This window comes from Vollenhovia emeryi, unplaced genomic scaffold, assembly GCF_000949405.1.
Source record: "Vollenhovia emeryi isolate VEMERY1.0 unplaced genomic scaffold, V.emery_V1.0 DF939169.1, whole genome shotgun sequence".
Lineage (NCBI taxonomy): Eukaryota > Metazoa > Arthropoda > Insecta > Hymenoptera > Formicidae > Vollenhovia > Vollenhovia emeryi.
Genome location: NW_011967197.1, coordinates 956,297 through 975,037, shown reverse-complemented (window position 1 = coordinate 975,037; position 18,741 = coordinate 956,297). Strand labels below are relative to the sequence as shown.

General features: G+C 40.8%; 1 protein-coding gene across 3 annotated transcripts; it reads left to right on the top strand.

The window, feature by feature from the left end:
- Positions 1-316: 316 nt before the first annotated feature.
- Positions 317-18,739, top strand: LOC105564028 (dmX-like protein 2). 3 transcript variants are annotated; one of them, XM_012016101.1, is made up of 32 exons: positions 317-509; positions 1,018-1,215; positions 1,306-1,459; positions 1,670-1,768; positions 2,316-2,528; positions 2,597-2,732; positions 2,987-3,184; positions 3,298-3,476; positions 3,621-3,833; positions 3,917-4,070; positions 4,158-8,794; positions 8,875-9,189; positions 9,279-9,380; positions 9,453-9,653; positions 9,759-9,992; positions 10,104-10,241; positions 10,380-10,612; positions 10,684-10,865; positions 10,952-11,321; positions 11,400-11,633; positions 11,722-11,974; positions 12,065-12,269; positions 12,350-12,611; positions 12,744-12,917; positions 12,987-13,085; positions 14,454-14,540; positions 15,605-15,665; positions 15,776-15,984; positions 16,064-16,208; positions 16,293-16,510; positions 16,597-16,680; positions 16,751-18,739. In XM_012016101.1, the coding sequence occupies exons 1-32, from the start codon at positions 423-425 to the stop codon at positions 16,865-16,867; spliced, it is 10,191 nt and encodes a 3,396-aa protein (XP_011871491.1). In that variant the 5' UTR covers positions 317-422; the 3' UTR covers positions 16,868-18,739. The 3 variants fall into 3 exon arrangements, with proteins under 3 accessions (XP_011871491.1, XP_011871493.1, XP_011871494.1); XM_012016103.1 differs by having other exon boundaries at positions 319-509; positions 9,762-9,992; XM_012016104.1 differs by lacking the exons at positions 1,670-1,768; positions 14,454-14,540 and having other exon boundaries at positions 320-509.
- Positions 18,740-18,741: the final 2 nt, after the last annotated feature.

The window sequence follows — 18,741 nt, the reverse complement described above, 5'->3', positions numbered from 1 at the left end:
TACGCGCGCGCGCGGCAGTCGGGCGGACGGGCACGATCGTTCGCTCTCGTACGTGCGTGCGTGCGTGCGTGCGCTCCGGAGGCCGCCTTCGGCTGCCTTCGGCTTCGGCGGTCGGCCAGTCAGCCATCCGCACAGCCGCCGGGTAGACGCGACGATGTCGCTCGTGTGGACGTCGATTTAAAGATGGCCGCGCCGCGGCCGCCCGATCATCGTGTCGCGTCGATCTGAGGCGCGTGACGCGTCCTTCGGGAGTTCCGGGGGGGATCGCGGAGGCCCCAGCCCGACGAGACCGAGGACCGTGCGTCGACGCCCGGGACGCCCGGACGCCGGCCGGATACGAGGCTCGGCACAGCCGCGGAATACTGTACGGCGGATCGCGCCGCCGGACGATGATCTAACGTCTCGCGTGTGCGCGCGACACCATGAATTGTCATCAGATACTGAGCGGCGCCTGCAACGCGGGCGACCGCTGCTACGCGGTCGGCTCCGTCGAGGGAATATCCTTCACCGTAAGTGCCGCCGCGAGGTCCCACCTTCGGCGCTCTCGCGCGCGCCGACACGGCCCCGCGTCCTTGGCGATCGGCCAGCGGCTGATACCGTCGGCGGAATTTCGTGCGCGATCGCTCATGTCGATACGCGCTCCCGCATTATGGAAGTCAGCTGATCGAGTGACACTTGGATCAGGCCTGCGAACGTGGACCGTTCACGCTCCGCGAGTTGCTGCTTTTTCTTGCCAAACGTCGCAAACGTGCGCGTTTTATCGTTCCGCACGTTACAGCTCATATTTCTTTTATGCGTTGCGGATTAAAATATTAACGGTTCGTGCTAATATTTCGCAATGGCTGTCCAAGTGCCGGGAAACTTGACTCTTTGAGAAGCGTATAAAGTGATAACATGTCGTATCGAGAGATCGACTCAATTTGATAAGATAAAACTATGATATGCGTGATACTACTTGAGATAGTTGAGAAATAGAAGTATTTAGCGTATTAACTATGGTCTATGCATTTCACTCAGGCGTACGCAGCTGGCTGCAATATTGTGATTTTGGCCAATAATTTTGAACGAGTTCAAATAATTCCCGGAGCTGTGCACAATTACATCAGGATCAGCTGTCTGGACTGCAGCACAGACACGGGAAAAATAGCCGCAGCCTACGAAAACCAAGTCTGCATTTTCGAGCCAACTCCGCTTATACACAGCACCTGTTCACATGTTTGTATACTTCTTTCCGTTTTATATTTCTATGTGTGCACGTGAACTTTAAAGATTCTTACTGAATCTCTGCAAAATGTTCTTTTACAGCAATTGGAATACAGATGGGTTCAAACGGGAAGTCTGCAAACGGAATCGAATATCACTTCTTTATCGTGGAATTTAGAAGGAACAAGATTGTTAACAGGTGGCGAACTGTTACAATTATGGCATCAAAATATCACGCCATTTCAAGAAGAGCACAGTAAGTTTACTCTCTCGTAAATTTTTCATTTCAACAAAGCTGATATGATTTTTATTAAATCTTGTACAACAATGGGAAGTTCAAATTGTACTGAATTACATTGATATCCTGCGATAAGAGATTTGCACAAATGTATGTTTTCTTCCCCTCTTGCGAGTAATTAAAATTTTAAAATATCAGAATTATCATATTTCTCATTACTTGATGCAGCAATATTACCTACAGCTACAAAGCCGAAAACATTACAAACGGAAGAAGTCAGCACGACCGGAAACAATCATAATGTTACAGCAAATACTTCTCAGGATCGTGAGTTCATTCTTTTCGAGAATGAACGTATAACATTGGTGTTACTTGCATGTTAACACATTACAGCTTTATTAATGCACCGCATTTGTGATTACGAAAAGTCGCCATCTGCATATCTTGCCCAATAAGAATGAGAATTGGACAATGAAAACGAATGCATCTGAATGAACTCGACAAGTTATTTCTGTGACTGATGCTAGTGCAATTAAAATTTTGACTTTGTTGTATATATTGCAACAATTACATAATAGCTGCAAACGGATAAAGATGTTGATAATTTTAATATGATTTAAGATGCTTTAATCCTTCGGCTTGTCACATTGAACGTTTTAATTTATATATCTTGCTATTGCATAATATAAGTGATTATTTATTACAAATAATTATAATTTTATACGAATGTTTAAACATAATTTGCCACCTCTTGTATTATGAAGCTGCTATATTGAATATTGAGTTTCTTTTACTTGATTTTCCAGATATGTGCATTTGATTGTGTTCCGAAGCAATGTTACTGCAATGTTAAAATCAATTAATTTTTTAACAGCTGGTACAGTAACGTTCTCCATTGGAGGGGAAGCTGAGAGTCCGGGGCCCGGGGACACGTCTATTGCAAATGATCCAGGCGGTTGGAATTGTGTATGGAAATGTCGTACAGCTACACCAGTCCATCTTATGAGTTTTAGTCCTGATGGCACTCTGTTTGCAACAACAGGAATGAACGATAGACTGGTCAAAATATGGTTCGAACACAAACAATGTATGTATTTTTGGTAACTGGTCTTTATATTTACAAACAGTTACTATGGACTTACTTGTCGTTTCCAGTCTTTCCAACAAGAAGTTTAGACCATGCAAGTTTCTCTCAGTCTGTGAGCAGTGACAATTTTAGTTTTGTTTATGTGGCACATCCACGCGCTGTAACGCACCTTTCTTGGCGCAAGACAAGTAAATACATGCCAAAGTAAGTCGATGATGGAATCAAACATAACTGATATTATTTATGAATGACATAGACCATAATTCTATTCTAAAAATATTCTTTTCTGCGTTAACATTTACAAATAAGACAGGAACCATAATAATTATTTTTATATAATATACTATTTATGCTACTTTGAAAGAACTCTTTAGCAAAAAAAAAATAATTATATATTAAACAATATAAAAAGCAAATTATACTTTTAATAATCCGTCTTTTCTTTTGTCATAAATTAGAGGCTCTGTGTCCAACATGTTGGTCACTTCGTGTCGCGACAATATTTGTCGAGTATGGGCAGAAACGATACCGCCTGAGATCGAAGGCTTAGCTAATATGAGTCAATTTGAAGGTTCCGATAGGCACGGTCATCATGGCAAGCATCGTCATCATAATATGCACAAACATCGATTCATGCAACGGCTGAAACACATGAAGTACATAATATTTCTTATTTGCTATTTTGAAACACAAAGAAAGCTCTGGTTTTACAATGCTTATGAAATTTTGATAAAATGAGGCAATGGTACATAAAGCTTTCTGCTTGTAGAACATGTTTTCACATTCGGCGACATGCTAAGCAGCAACATCAAGCTGGCCACACAGCACCGACTTTACCAACGCTTCCATCTACATATTCTGTACATGATTTTCATAATAATTACCAAACCTCTGGTCATTATCCAGGAATGCATTTCCACTTGGCAGCTAGTATCAATGCAGAAACTGGTATAGTATTAATTAATTTAATATGCAACGGACAAAGTAATAGAAAAATTTTATTTCTATTCTTTTTGTACTTTAGTGTTATATATTTTTAATATTATTGAAATATTGGTAATCGTCAGTGGATAGTATATATTAATGTTATAGATATACCGCTAGTACCAAGCCTAATTACTGGAGACCCCGAAAGAGAACCGAATTTTATCCTACACTGGCTAAATAACAAGGAAATGCACTTTACCATGCAAGCCGAAAACATACTGCAGGAGTTGACTCGTAAAGTAGTGGAAAAAGAGGAAGGTTTGCAGCATCAAGATGCTGAACATGTGGAACATGACTCTGAGGATGAATGTACACCAAGTATGCATTTGATTTACTTTATTGAGTATACTGTAGAAAATTGTTGAAAAAAAAGATATAGATATTAATAACATTCCTTTCAGAAAAAGGAGTTCGGCTGCAAACAGCTCCGAAGCCAGTCGTTGGTGGCCGGTCAATGAGCCAAGAAGATCACAGTAGTGACGAACATCATACTGCACATACTACTTCATCTCACCACAGTTTAGCACATAGTGTGCATTCTCATCCCAGTCTTAGGTAGGTTCTTAAAATCTTTCTTTCTTGTTAAGTGTATCAACACATTATTGTGTATAAAATGCTATTAAAAAAAATTATATGTTACAGCAATACAACCTCCATTAATTCTATAGCAACGGATGCAACATCCACAATGAATCACGCGCCAGATTCGTTGGACACGAAGATAGAAACGTTGCTACGTGACTGGCATCACAATCCGGATTTGCTGTTTTCGATACATCCGATAGACGGGAGTTTCTTGATTTGGCATATTGAGTGGTTGGACGAATACCATCCTGGATCTTTTCGACAAGCGCAAATTTCATTTTCCACTCGTATTCCGAACGCATTCCCGCTCGGCGATGCGTCGACAATGAGTCACAATGTATCAATGTACTCTCACAATACTGGTGGACCCTTGTTGAATATTCGTGAAGTTGCAAAGTCCTCGACAAAAACAAACGATCCCAATGAAGTCGTGACTCCTTTGCCCAGTCTCATAGAACAAGACGAGGAGCAATCTACTTTGACCTCGAAAGCAGGTCAGGAACTATTGAAAAATATAGAAAATACAAACGATCAAAATCAAACGAAGACGGAAACTAACGCATTGGAAAGTAATAAAAATGGGCAAGACACGGATCTGTTGGCTCATCCTAGTCCGATCGTCTCTATGGTGTCGAAGCACTCGAATGGCACTTTGAACTTATGGCAATTAACGTTTGCGGATAAAACGAAATTTTCACAAGTGTTGAGCATAGGGCACGCATGTAGAGCTTCCGGACATCGCTTCCGTGTAAACGACATTACTTGTCATCCTGTCTTACCTCTACTTGTAACAACCTCTCATCACAATATACCAGAATTTTCTGGTACCCAATCGACGGGATCCAACGAGAACCTCGGCTGCAAACAGGATTCTTGTAAGGATAAAGATATCATGTCGCCCACTGGATTTTGCAGCGAATTGATATTGTGGCGTGTCGATGCCGTGGGGCCTTTATCTAAGAGCGGTGGAGTTTCCGAATTGGCACGTATCAATTCGCCCGAGATATCGGCGTTTAGTAACGTAGCTTGGATCCCGACGTTGTTGCCAAGCACAACACTGGGCAATTTATCCAATTCTCCCAGTGCCTGCTTCGTAGCTAGCGATGGAGAGTGTTTGAGGGTTTATCAAGCTGTCATTGACGCTAGAACGTTACTAGCCGAGGTGTCGATCAGCGAGAGAAGAAGCAGAATGATGGATTCTATGGCCAGTCTCTCGACGGACATGTCATCGGATGATGGCGTCAGGCACTCGATTCACGACAGGATAAAAATAGTGTCTCAACAATCGACCGCGAGACCAGGATGCGTTATACAGCTCGACACTATTTCTGACGCTACTCACGATTGGCAGAACACGCAGTTTCTCCATGTCTTTCAAGAGCAATTGATTACGGGTGAGAGAAGCGACGAGAAGCTGCCTGGTATTGACACATCGGCCAATGACTTGGGACTTATGGAGTCTACGTTGGACGCTATGGTGGATCTGCAACAATCGGCAATCTTCGAAGAGCCATTCTACATAGTGGTCCTTGAGCGTACGCAGCAGGGCACCACTGTGCACATGTGGCGATTGGTAATAGCGTCGCAACCGGAAACTAGCGGTTTATCAGGCTCGATGATGTACGTGCCAGATTCCCATTTGGTTCAGGATGAGGACGAGGAGGGAACGCCTGGTAGACTGAGCCACGCGGAAGGTAGACGATCGCGCAGAGCCAGTCAAACTGGCGGCCGGAGTCGTCGCGACAGTCAGGCTGATCTGGATTCGACGTTTCTGCCTCGTCGCCATCAAAACAGCCACGTTCTCATCACCACCACGAAAGTCTGCACGCAGGAATTGCCATTGCCCGACGGCGTGGAGGTAATTCACGCCGCTCCCGCCGCGGGACATTTGAGTAGCTCCTCGATATATCCCGCCTGCTTTGCGCCGTACATCGTTGTGACGGCATGCAGCGACAGCACTGTACGTTTTTGGAAATGCAAAGTGACCAAGAGGCCAGACGAGAAGCTAGACTACGAATGGTGCGAGTGGGAGATGACCAGGAAAGACCAGGAGTCCACTATCGATATCACCGGCCAGCCGTTGAATATAAGCGCGGCTTACAGCGGACGCATCGCTTGCGCCTACAAGTACGGAAAGTCGTTTACGCGTCCGACAAAGAGCGATCCGGATTCGCGCTACGTGAATCTTTGTGTCGCGATATACGAGTGCGAGAGCACAGGTGGCAGCGAATGGATCTTGGAGGACACGATTCATCTGAAGAATATCCATCTACCACGAATACCGGTGGATCAGCATCTAGACCTTAGCTATTTGTACGACAGTAGGTTCTTGCAGAAGAAACAACGGCTTACTCAGGTGTTGCAGACCCTCAGCCACGAGGATATAAGGTCCTCGAGAAACGGGGAGAATGGTGATTCCACGAAAGCGAACGCCGGCTTGCTGGCGGTCCCGTCGTTCAGTACCCTGCAGTCTTTGCGGAAGTCGATTATAGAGAATGGCAATACGTGCCCACTCACGCAGAAACATCTGGTGCAACTCGACTGGGTGTCCAAGGAGGACGGCTCGCATATTCTGACTGTGGGCGTCGGTTCCAAGATTATGCTGTTCACTCCAGTGTGCTCGGATCTAGCGCAGGCTAACATGAAAGCGATGAAGGAATCCCAGAGCAATAATAGGCCGATATTAAGAAAGACCTCGTCACTGGCTCAGCCGCAATTCGTCGACGAGATTCGATGGATGAAATTGCGCAAAATCGAGCTGACGACGGCAGACGGTTTGCCGCCACTGCCCATGCAAATATCCTGGGTGCGAGACGGCATTTTGGTCGTCGGCATGGACTCCGAGATGCATGTGTACTCGCAGTGGAAACCGAATCCGAAGAACGATTGCTTCCACTCGAATCTGCAGCATCAGGAGTCCGACGAGTTCCAAGCGAGTCGAAATTTGCGCGACGAGGATCTACGCACACTGGCGCACGAGACATCCCAGAGACGACTGGCAAACGTGTCTTCCATGCCACATTTGTCGCGCGTCAGTAGCATCAACTTGACAATGCTGGACGCGAAGAAGAAGCGCGGTATGCAAAACGAGAACTTGAGCTTCGACTACATGCCCGATTACGGGCTGTTCGAAGCGTCGAGGATAGCCTGCCCGGTTTTACCGCAGTATCACCCTAAGCAGCTGATGGAACTGTTGAACTCAGGTAAAATCAGATGGGTGAAGGCTATACTGGCGCATCTTGTCCGATGTATAGGCAGTTCCTGCACCTTACGGGCCGACGACGAGAGTCTGGTGAAGCAACGCGGCGGTTGGTCGCGCTCGAGAACAATGTCGGTGAGTTACATGGGTACGACATCGCCGCTGGAACCGAGAGGTTCGACCACGCAGATACCGGAGGAATTGACGCTGGATTACGCGGAGATCACATCCATCTCTCCGCTCCCGTTATGGACTTTGTTGATGGCCGACAAAGAGACGAATCTGCCGCATCAGCAGAGCGAGGACAAGCACGATTACAACGAGCTGTTTGACAGCAACTTGGACGAGGGGGAATCGTTAGACGATATGTTGGAAGAGGATTATGAATGCTCACGTCAGAAAGACAGACGGTCCTCAGTGCCGGAGAGACAAGGAATATCTCACTTCGGTCCCAGGCAAGGCAGATTGTTATCGCGTCTCTTAACTCACACTCATCTCCCGGGACTCTCCAGTCTCGACCAAATGCATCTGCTCGCCTTAGCGGATACCGTGTCGACATGTAATGTCGACTTCGCGGAAAGATTCGCAATCGACGCGGCGAAGAACGCGATCGCTAAGGAGAATCTAACGGGCATCCCGGACGGCGAAACTGTGTCCACCGATTCACTGGACGACTGCGGCCTCAGATTCCTCTTGGCAATGAAGCATTACAACTATCTGATACGCTGCTTGCCGTTGGCACAAAGGGCGCAATTTCAGAAACAGGGTATTGCGTCGAATAATCTCGTGTGGGCGTTTCACTCCGAATCCGAGGAGGAATTGCTAGGATTAATTCCGTCTTATGCCAAAAGTCAACCAAAGTGGTCTGTATTGAAGGAGCTTGGCGTGGGTTGGTGGATCAGGAGTAACACGGTGCTGAAGAAATGCGTGGAGAAAATAGCAAAGGCCGCCTTTCAGGATAAACAAGATCCTTTAGACGCGGCTGTCTATTACTTAGCAATGAAAAAGAAGAATCTGGTGTGGGGTCTGTTCAGAAACCAGCGGGACGAACGGATGACTACTTTCTTCTCGAATAATTTCGCCGAGAACCGATGGAGGAAAGCTGCTCTGAAGAACGCTTTTGCCCTGCTCGGAAAGCAACGATTCGAACATGCAGCCGCGTTCTTTTTACTTGCCGGAGCGCTTAAGGACGCCATCGATGTGTGCCTGAATAAACTGAACGATATTCAACTCGCGATGGTGATAGCTAGACTCTACGAGAATGATACGTCGTCTCCTAACATGAGAAGATTATTGTACGAAGAAATCCTAGGTTGCGACAAGGATGGACAAAATCAAGATATGGGCAGAGTGCATCCCGATCCATTCTTGCGTAGCATGGCTTTGTGGATCTTGAAGGATAATTCTGGCTCTCTCAATACTTTGCTTTTGACCAACGTCGGTCATATGCATGCACAGTATAATGATGAATCTGACAAGCCAGAAGGAACTACAGGTAAATAATATCGATATCATTTGTACGTTACGTACACGGATTCACTAGAATAAACATTTTATCCTTTGAATTTATTTCAGCAAATCCAAACGTTTTCAACTTCTACGTTTATCTTCGTACACATCCGTTGTTAATCAGACAGTATATCGCATCCACCGCACAAGACAAGAAGAAAGGACACTCCGTAGTAATTTCGGGATTCAGTTATGGCACAGAGACAAAGAGTCAACCAGATAAACAATTATTGTTAGAGGATAGTATTACACCATTGGAAAGGCAACTGTATTTCACAACAGCACACGCACACTTTAAAGCTGGCTGCCCAGCCCTCGCTCTTGAAGTTTTATCTAAATTGCCTAATAAAGTTATGGAAACCAATGGCGAAGATTCACCCAGTAAGTAATATATATATATTTATACATTAATTGACAATCTCTACATTTTAAATTATGATATATTTATCTTTCTTTTATCATTTCAATAGGCTTATTAAATAGTCCGAGTAAGGCCAGAGCTAAAGATTTTCAAATAGATACCGGTATTATTACTTGGGGAAATGAGTCAAATGCAGTAAACAACAATAAAGGTATCTAGAACTGTCATTATTTTAAATAAAATGTATTAAGAATGTATAAAGCTAATGAAATATCGCTTTTAGAAACGGCTACTGATTTAGATTGGGGTACGTCATCAGTTGATTGGTCTCAAAGTAGCAAGCGCGTGGAAGAAGATAAATTAGAATTAAGTTGGGATGATGATGCGGGTGAAGGTGAGGACGCCGATAGTCCTCCCATGAGTATGAAACTTGACAAGAAAGAGACAGTGCAGGATAATGTGCATAAATCAGAAAATGATAACGGTAAGATTTTCTCTCTTTTTGCCAAGTAATTCTTAACTTGGTCCAAGTTCTAGCATCGTGGACACAGGCCTTTACGCACTTTTACTATTAATAAAAATGTTTTAGTAGACGTGATAAAATCAGCTGGACAGCTGGATATTATGGCGCAACAATTAAAATTTGTGGCCTGCTTGAAAATCTTAATGGAGGAGCTGTCCACGTTAGCGACAGGTTTTGAAGTGGACGGAGGTCAGCTACGATATCAACTATATGTGTGGTTGGAACGTGAAGTAGACGCGTTGAGACAACTGTGCAGCTACAGTACAAACGCAGACGGAGACGTTAACAACGTGACAGAATGTACATCTTTTTCATTTTGCATAAACTATCATGAATAACATAATAGTAATAATTTCTTAAAAATTATGATTCGGTAAAAATCTATGGTGCTAATAGAAGAGTAATTTGTAGACGAAGGCGGTATGGTCGACGATGTGCCACCGTATAAACCTGGCGAGCAGCCAACGTTGCATCAAATACTGGTAGCGGAAAAGTTAGATTTTGAGGCTAAAGTACAAAGAGCTGCAAAAAGGAAGAAATGGTTGAAAGGTTAATTAATTTTTATCTCAGTGTTATATAATTAAACATTTTTATTTCAGAAATTAGTGTATTTAACAAACTTTTCGCGAATTGAATCTTAATTTTGAAAAAAACAGTCTACAAAATCAATTATTATGTCATTTTCAGCTAACGAGACATTGTTGAGGACATTATTATCGTATTGTTCATTGCACGGTGCATCGGGTGGTGGCTTAGCGTCAGTAAGAATGGAATTGGTACTCTTGCTGCAAGAATTGCAACAAGAAAAGACTCAACAACAATTGCTGAGTCCTCTTCCTTTTCCCACTACGCTACCTCTGTTAAGCGCCAGCGTCGCTTGCAACAAGACTGTCGTTGCTGATCCAGTTCGACATTTACAGGTTCATTAAAATCCACACTAATTCTATTTTATTTCTTTCGTATCGATACACAATCATACTGTTTTTTGTAGTCTCTCGCACATGATATGCTGCAGACCTTAGTAGAGCTACGCAATCCACCGATGCCTAACAGAAATACGCATTACTGCGAAGTATTCATCATGAGAGATTTAGCGGTGGCACTTAGCGCCTGTATTTATCAGTCACTTTGCGATTCGGACACGTTCGTTATGAAACATCACCAGCCAGATAGGTAAGTTATATTGTAATTAAGGGAATTAAATATTATATAGGATATCCCTGATCAGATATTATACGTGTATATTGATCATCTTTCAGTTTCCCGACAGTCGCTGAAGTAGAAACGTTTTCGGGCGGTCATTTAGTAGCCTCAAACAGATATCATCGACGGTATTCAACGGATGACGGTGTATGCATAACTACCTCACCTGCTAAGTGGCCAGGCGTGACAAACTTGCGTGCATTGCTGGCTCGGGAGAAAGACGAGGACACTCCGAAACTGAATATTTTGCTCTGCGAGGCTTTCGTGGCGACATATATGAGTCTCTTCATCTACGCTTTGTCCAGTTGCGACAGTCACATTTTATACAGATTAGTGGGACAGCATTTTGATAACAATACATGGGCATCTCTCTTTGGCGGGGGAGTCAAGAAACTGTTGCGCGTAGCGAGCACCACTAATAATCAGGTACAATTAGTCCTTGGTTAGTTCTTTAGTTTATATTTTGCAAACGTACGTATTTTTATCTTTGTATTTTCTTGTCAGATCGGTAACGCGATTAGTGTCGAAAGGACCGATAGTGTAACGAGCGAGATCCAAAGTACCGCCAGCGGCATGTGGAATACTATGACGTCGTTGACTAAACAACGCGTCAAGCTGAATATGAAACTATTGGGACAATTTACGGGTCAACAGCCAAATATGAAGGAAGATAAGCCTACGTATAGAGAACAGTTTGTTTCGCCGCAAATGAGCATGATCTCCTATTTTCTCATGAAGGTAGATGAAGATAAATATCATAAAAGTCTATATATTTTTACTTTATCTCTATTTTACCGTCATAATTAATTGTACGACACTCTTCCAGCCACGCATAGAGACTGAATATGCAGATGACATTGATTATGATTCTTCCGATTCTGCGGTATCTGACTTAGATTCTACGGACGAAGAGGAAGACGTATTCGACACAGGTTCGAAGCCAAAGAGTAAACCAAAGGATAATACAGAGCATAGTAATTCCAGTTCGTATAGTTGGAGCGTAATGAGATTAGCAATAGTTAAGATACTGCAACAACAGTTACAAGATTTTTTGACTGTCGCCGGCATAGAGATGCAAGGTATAAAATGCAATATCTTTTAAATAATATTTTAAGTATGTAATTTACGTTAACGGTAAGATTAACAAGATACTGCATTTGTTATTCTAGAATTACCTGTAAGTAGTCCGCTAACCCACGGTACATTGGGCATTGTTGCGCAATGGCAAGAGTCTCTACGCGAAGAATTGGAGCTTAGAGGTCCACCCCCAGCGAATTATATACCTGGCTGTGCGCCGGATCCTTCTCCCACACCTGGAAAACCGGCTATTCATAAGTATCGATCGTTATTAGAGAAAGGAAATACGCCCTTTAAGTAAGCATATCTCTCTTTAGCTGAAAATTAAAAGTCTCGAAATGGGAGAAATATGAAGGGAAATATTCTCGTGATTTCAGCACGCGATTGGCATCCGCAGCGCCTACCAATCGTTTATGGTGTTATTTAGTCAGACAAGAATCGGTTCAGGATATTTTCATTCGCGCAGTATTTGGGAAACGAAGATCCCTGTCAACGATACTTGAAAGCAGTCAAACAGTCGTTGACGGCGTGCATCGTGGAGAAGATAAGGGTAGTGATAGTGGCACTACAAGTTTGCCAGAACCAGTCAGGATCATCCATAAAGAACAAGATAGCATCAGTGCCTTCTGTCTTAATCAGGTATCTAATTTTAACCCTTTTCAATCATGATAATTATTTCTAAGAAAACTTTCAAGTAGATTTTTAGATTGTCTCGAGAATATTTTATTTTCATGTCGATAACATAATAATGTGATCGATGATCGTATATAGGTAAATCCAGGTTTAATGGCCCTTGCTACACCTCGGGAAGTGCAAGAGATGAACATTTCTCTGCTCCTAGAACTTCCGTCATGGTTGGAAGATGAATGCGAATTTGATATTATCAATTTGAATAAACAACCTGATCCAGAGCCTGTACCGCCAACCAGTTTCCTAGTTATACAGGTATGGCTCTTAACGTCTTTATAGTAACACAATAATAAATTGCATATTTAACACACATGTCATTTGCAGACAGCAGCAGATCGTCCTTTGTTGGCGCAGAGTCCTCAGCAAAACAGTCCCCAACCCCACTCAGGTATAGCCAGTCAGAGTGGACGTGGCGCAAGTGTGGTGAGTTTCTAATTATATTGCAATTTATATAATACCAATTTAAATAACACCAAAAAGTCGCATTATTATACATATCATAAAAATTAAGAAATCTCTTAGTAAAATGTTTCAACAAAACCTATAATCCTGAACATGACGAAACAAGTTTGAGATTAAAAAAGATATCTTATATAAATACAATTCAAAAATCTTGTAAATATAACTCAAATTAATTTATGTAGAGAGAATTTTATTTTTTATTTGTTTGATTTCTTATCTACATATTTGTGCTACACTTACCGTTTGATATATCACCCTTGAATGCTGAGTTTATTTTAATAAAGGTAAAATAAATTTCACTTATTCTCTTTGTTATGTTGCATTCATTTATTTGTTATATCTCAGAGTAGAAAGAATTTATTTTTGTTTTGAGTGTAACTGTAAATCTCACTATGTATTGTTTTAATATGCATATGTGTGCGTGAGTGTACAAAATGTGCAGTTAATTATTACTTTGCAAGAGATTGTATATTTAATGAAGTTAATTAACTCATATATAGAGAGCTTGACTTATTATAACTGACGAAATGTTTGCAGTATTTTCAAAATTAATATATGAGTTCTAACTTGCTTATAAGTATTTGCAATAAGAGTTTTCTGGCAAAACAAGGGATTCTAAGGAGTTTTCAATGAGCTTTTACTTACAATTAGATTTATGCCGACTTAACTAGGAAGTGTGTTGTCTATCCAGGATATTCTAAGAATCATTATATGTATACTGAGTTTCTGCATATACATTGTATATTGTTTGATATCATTTCATCTAAAGCGTGTCTCTTTGTAATATCTTTGTTTTGTCTTTAATACAAAGGTAATATCATTAGGCAATGCTTCAAAACGATGCGAGTCTAGAAGCAGAATCTTGCACCAAAAGGGAAAGAACTATAATTATAAAGAAACCATTCATTGCATGATATATATATATACATATATATTAAGACCAAAATGTGCACTGTCTCACATATCAGGATACGGCTAAATTCAAGGCTTGCTCGTTTTACATGATAAATATTGGAAAGAAATTTATCATATCTCTGCCTGTTTAAAACTAAGAAAGTTTATTGAGTATATAATGATTACTTCTCTCATCTGATCGAGATCGGATCAGTTCAAATTCTAAAAAAAAGTATAGCAACTTTCTTGTACGTCACTTTTCTTGAATGAACATAAGGGCAAGAGACATTGCGAGACAAGCCTTGCAAGCCGTGAATATGGTGTACTCGGTTAGGGTAGCACAAGTGGTGACGGAGACAATGTTGCTTGTTCAATGCTTGCCTAACATCTAACTTGGTCTGCGTCACTGAACTGGCGGCTCATTCGCTCGCTCAGATGAAGGGGATGCCTGCTTTTCCTGGCTCCCACGACCTGCGTTTCTGTCAATTTGTTGCCGATAGGAGCAAACACTTGTTAAAGCCGGTGAGATTTACATCTAACAGACCCTAGTCTATCCTAGTGCAAATTTTCATGTTTAACTTTTTTGGGTAACAAGCAGGTATCTGATTTGTAATATGTTAAAACTCGTAAGTTTGTAGCTTGCAATTTTATTGTAAAGATTTAAGATTATCAAAAGAAAATCACTGAGATTGTTAAACATTTGTTTAAATCTTCGTGTATATTGCAAGTCAGATATATCTTGAATCGCCAAAGGATCTTACAGTTCAACCGTAAGACCTGTTTTTAGAAATATTTAGCCATTTTCATTTTGTCTAAGAGCTCAACATGCACAGTGCATTGATTTGTACTTTTCTTTGCTTATATTATCAGTATAACAATATATGATACAAGGGTTTTATTAAAAAAAAAAGAAATAGTATACTCTTTCGATTGGCCAATGTGATATTTTATCTGCTCCTAGATGTTATATTCATGGATGGAACTCACTGTTCTTATCACAAGTATTACGTTGAATATATTAAATGAACATGATTGGAATGTGGATCTAATGCATGTACTATTCAAATTCTCTGCGACTGATTGTACATATAATTTTCTTTCACGAGTAATGTACCCGGTTTTAAATATCACGCTTTTCATGTTCTCTCAGTACAAGGATCGTAAGATTTGGATGCATAGAAGCCCGTTATATTTCGTCATACAATATAAACCCACATTCGTGTACATGTCCACATGTCAATTCAACGTCTTCAACGCTAATCCGTAGAGATAAACGTTAGTACAGCAAATTCCGCAAGCTAGTGGGCCGAAAAACAGTTTCAGCCGAATACTAGTTGCCATTGTCCTAACTGGAAACTCGCTGCAACGTTTGAAACGCATGCTACATGTTTATTATGTGCAACTCTATTAAACCTATTTTGCGTTAACGTAACACCCAGACTGCGTTATACTTTAATATCGCTGAATGTATCTATAAAGTTACGTTTAATTCTGCTGGAATATATTACATATATAAATGTATATATGTTTTTTTATCACGAATCTTTTCATTCGTAAATTCAATCGACTGTATTTTATTTCGACAGATCCTGAAGCATAAAATCGATGGAATCAGGAGAATCTCTTCCCATCCGCTTTTACCATTATGTGAGTACATTTGTTACTCTGACAAACGCACAAATACAGTTTCCATGAATATCTTTGAAGAGTTTTAAAGTAATTAACGTGTTTATTATACTTTTATTTGGTGATATCAGACTTAACCGGATCGCAAGATGGTTCTGTATCGTTATGGGAGTGGGGACATCAGACAGCTGTCGCTACCCCGAGAGCACCTGGCACTTTTGCCAAAGTGACCCGCGTTCGATTCTCTCAACACGGCAACAAGTTCGGTGTGGCTGATTCCGATGGCCATTTGAGTCTGTTTCAAGTGGCCTGCCGGGAAGGAACAGCTCGACCCTTCTTCGTAAGGATCTCGTAATTTGTCTATAAAAACATTGAATCACTCAGCATGTCTCTGTTCGGCACTGTCGAATCTATTTCAGACTTACCAGTGCCACAGCAAAGTGACCTCAGACTTCGTCTTCCTTGGCGCATGCAGTCTCGTAGCCACCGCGGGTCACGGCTCGGAAGGACGGAACGTAGCATTATGGGACACATTACTTCCGCAAAACAAATCTCTTGTACAAGGTACGAATAATTAGTGCATATCTGCTAACGAATAATTGATCTTTTGATCCTTTCTCTAATTACGGTACGATTGTGTCTCGTCAGGCTTCATGTGTCACGATCAGGGAGCCAGCGCCTTGATCCTGGCACCGCAGCATCAGCTGCTGATCAGCGGCGGCAAGAAAGGCGACATTAATATATTCGATGTGCGACAACGGCAACAGAGGCAGAGATTCCAAGCGCACGAGTCGGCTATCAAATGTCTAGCGCTCGATCCGCATGAGGAATTTTTCGTTAGTGGGGCAGGTGATGGTGATATTAAGGTAAACCAAGTCGTTGCCTCTTCAAATCGCATCTCCTCAATGTAGTGCCGTGCACCCTTCCTAATGAACGAATATTTTGTCCACAGATATGGGGTTTGACCGTCCATTCTCTTCTTTATTCGTTTCCTAGTGAACATCCACGGTCTAGTTTCTTCAAAAACATAGGACAGGTACTGTAGCGATGTGATTACCGAGTTGCTTAAACGTGAAACGGAGACATAACGTTATTTATTTCGCCAGGGCGTTACCCAGTTACACGTGGATTCTGCGGGTCGATTGTTTTCGTGTGGAGCAGATGGTTCGATGAAAGTCCGTCAACTGCCAGAACGCGATTGTGTAATACAAACGCTTTATTAGAATTAAAAAGAGGAAAAGAAGTTGATGAAAAAGAAGTGCATACCATGTAAGTATATTATGCGAAAGAGCCGATATTTATTGATTATATACATATACATAAATATGAAAGGCGAATCGTTAAAGAAATTCACGCAATTAATTGATTGCTGTTGTACGATATATCCACTACTTTTACATACGAATCGTGCAGGCGGTACGATATCTCTTTGCATGGCTAGTGTGTTGTAACAAGCTAATATATCGGGTGTTACATTTATAAATATATATATCGTTTCATCGAGAACTACTTTATTACATGATAAAGTGGTAAATTCCGCACGAATATTGTTGTTGTTGTCTAAAACTAAGCTCTTATAGTCTAAAGATAGTGAAAGCTGTAATCTTAGCAAGTGTTTCCCCGATCTACGAAAAAAAGAAAAAAAAGAAAACCAATGCAGTGAACAGATACACAGATAATCGTAGCGCCGAAATTGCTGCAAAAACGGCACTGTATTTTCCCTAAAGTGGATTTCGTACGGAGCAGCATGTACTAATCAATCATTCCTTTCTCACATGAAAGTAATATTAAACAATTCGATAAATGATATGTAATAATCTTCATGTACCTTCATATTTTAATATGTAATATATGTAATATTTATAAAGATCAGTTGATGATGAATTCTGTTAGCGACGGATTATTTAAAGACGATTTAGCCGATTTTCATAGCGGTTATTGACCATAGCGTAACAAGATGTTTCTTTATGTTAAATGAGAAACTGCGGTTTCTATGTATTATTTGTTGCAATAGAGGCAGTGTGCGCAATGTAAGTTATTGTTCTGTAATATAGTTCGATAAATTATTTCGAACATATCCTCATGTATTCAAGGTACTCCACTTCGATGCTTTTTCGTCATTGCTACTATACGGCACGATATCTAGGGTATGTAAAACACGGTGGGCAATTTTGGATAATGAGTAAAATACAGAGCTTGAAATCTGTGTTGCCTTCTAACTCTTTCTATCTCTTTATCTCGTAATGTAATATAGTCACCTGGCGAGAGAGATAAGCGCAACGCGGCATATTGCTGCAACGCGCTTCATCTTCTCGCGTATGTATACAGAATTGTTTAATATATATGTTATAAATGATAAAACAAATGATAGAAGATTAGTAGCCACGAGAATTAAATTCTTTTGTCAAATTATTTACATCTGTTTTGACCGCTTCGCTAATAAAATATTTCACAGATGTCTAAGATAAATGTATTTTCCTCATGTCCAGTTTTGTAAATATCATGTGAATCGTGATTAAGCACCGTTCGATGCGAACTTGGTTGAAGATGTGTAACGTCATAATTTTTAAATTAGTATTGTTTCCATCGCTATAAATTTTAGGACTTTCCGCAAGTAATTGTTGCAAGTATAGTATGGTTCTGTTATAAAGTATATTTACATAAAATTATAAGCTATAACAAAGGATTTATTTTTGTTAAATGCACTTGTTGAGAGAATGACACTTTTATCAGTTCATATATATACATATAATATATAATAAAGTTAAATCTCTGCTGTTTGATTTACACTAATGCACGTATATAAATACTTATTAATCTTTTGCACTTTACTTCAAAATTATAAAATCTTCACCACACAAATAATATAGAAAGCATAAATAATTTAACTATTAATTGCCTAATAATTTTAAGCGACTCTCCGCCACGAAATATTATGAAAAGAACTTTCTATATAAAAACAAAGTCAGTATTTATACAATGCATATACATGTAATTATGTAACAATTTTATGTGAATTTTATTTGAACCGCTATATACGCAGTCGATGGCATTGTATACTCAATTATACAATAAATATGTGCAAATTATAAGTATC

Excerpts from the sequence above, each read along its gene's own strand:
- LOC105564028 (XM_012016101.1), top strand. The coding sequence starts at position 423 with ATGAATTGTCATCAGATACTGAGCGGCGCCTGCAACGCGGGCGACCGC. Across the intron at positions 510-1,017 it reads TCGAGGGAATATCCTTCACC|GCGTACGCAGCTGGCTGCAA; the intron begins GTAAGTGCCGCC and ends CATTTCACTCAG. Across the intron at positions 1,460-1,669 it reads GCCATTTCAAGAAGAGCACA|CAATATTACCTACAGCTACA; the intron begins GTAAGTTTACTC and ends TACTTGATGCAG.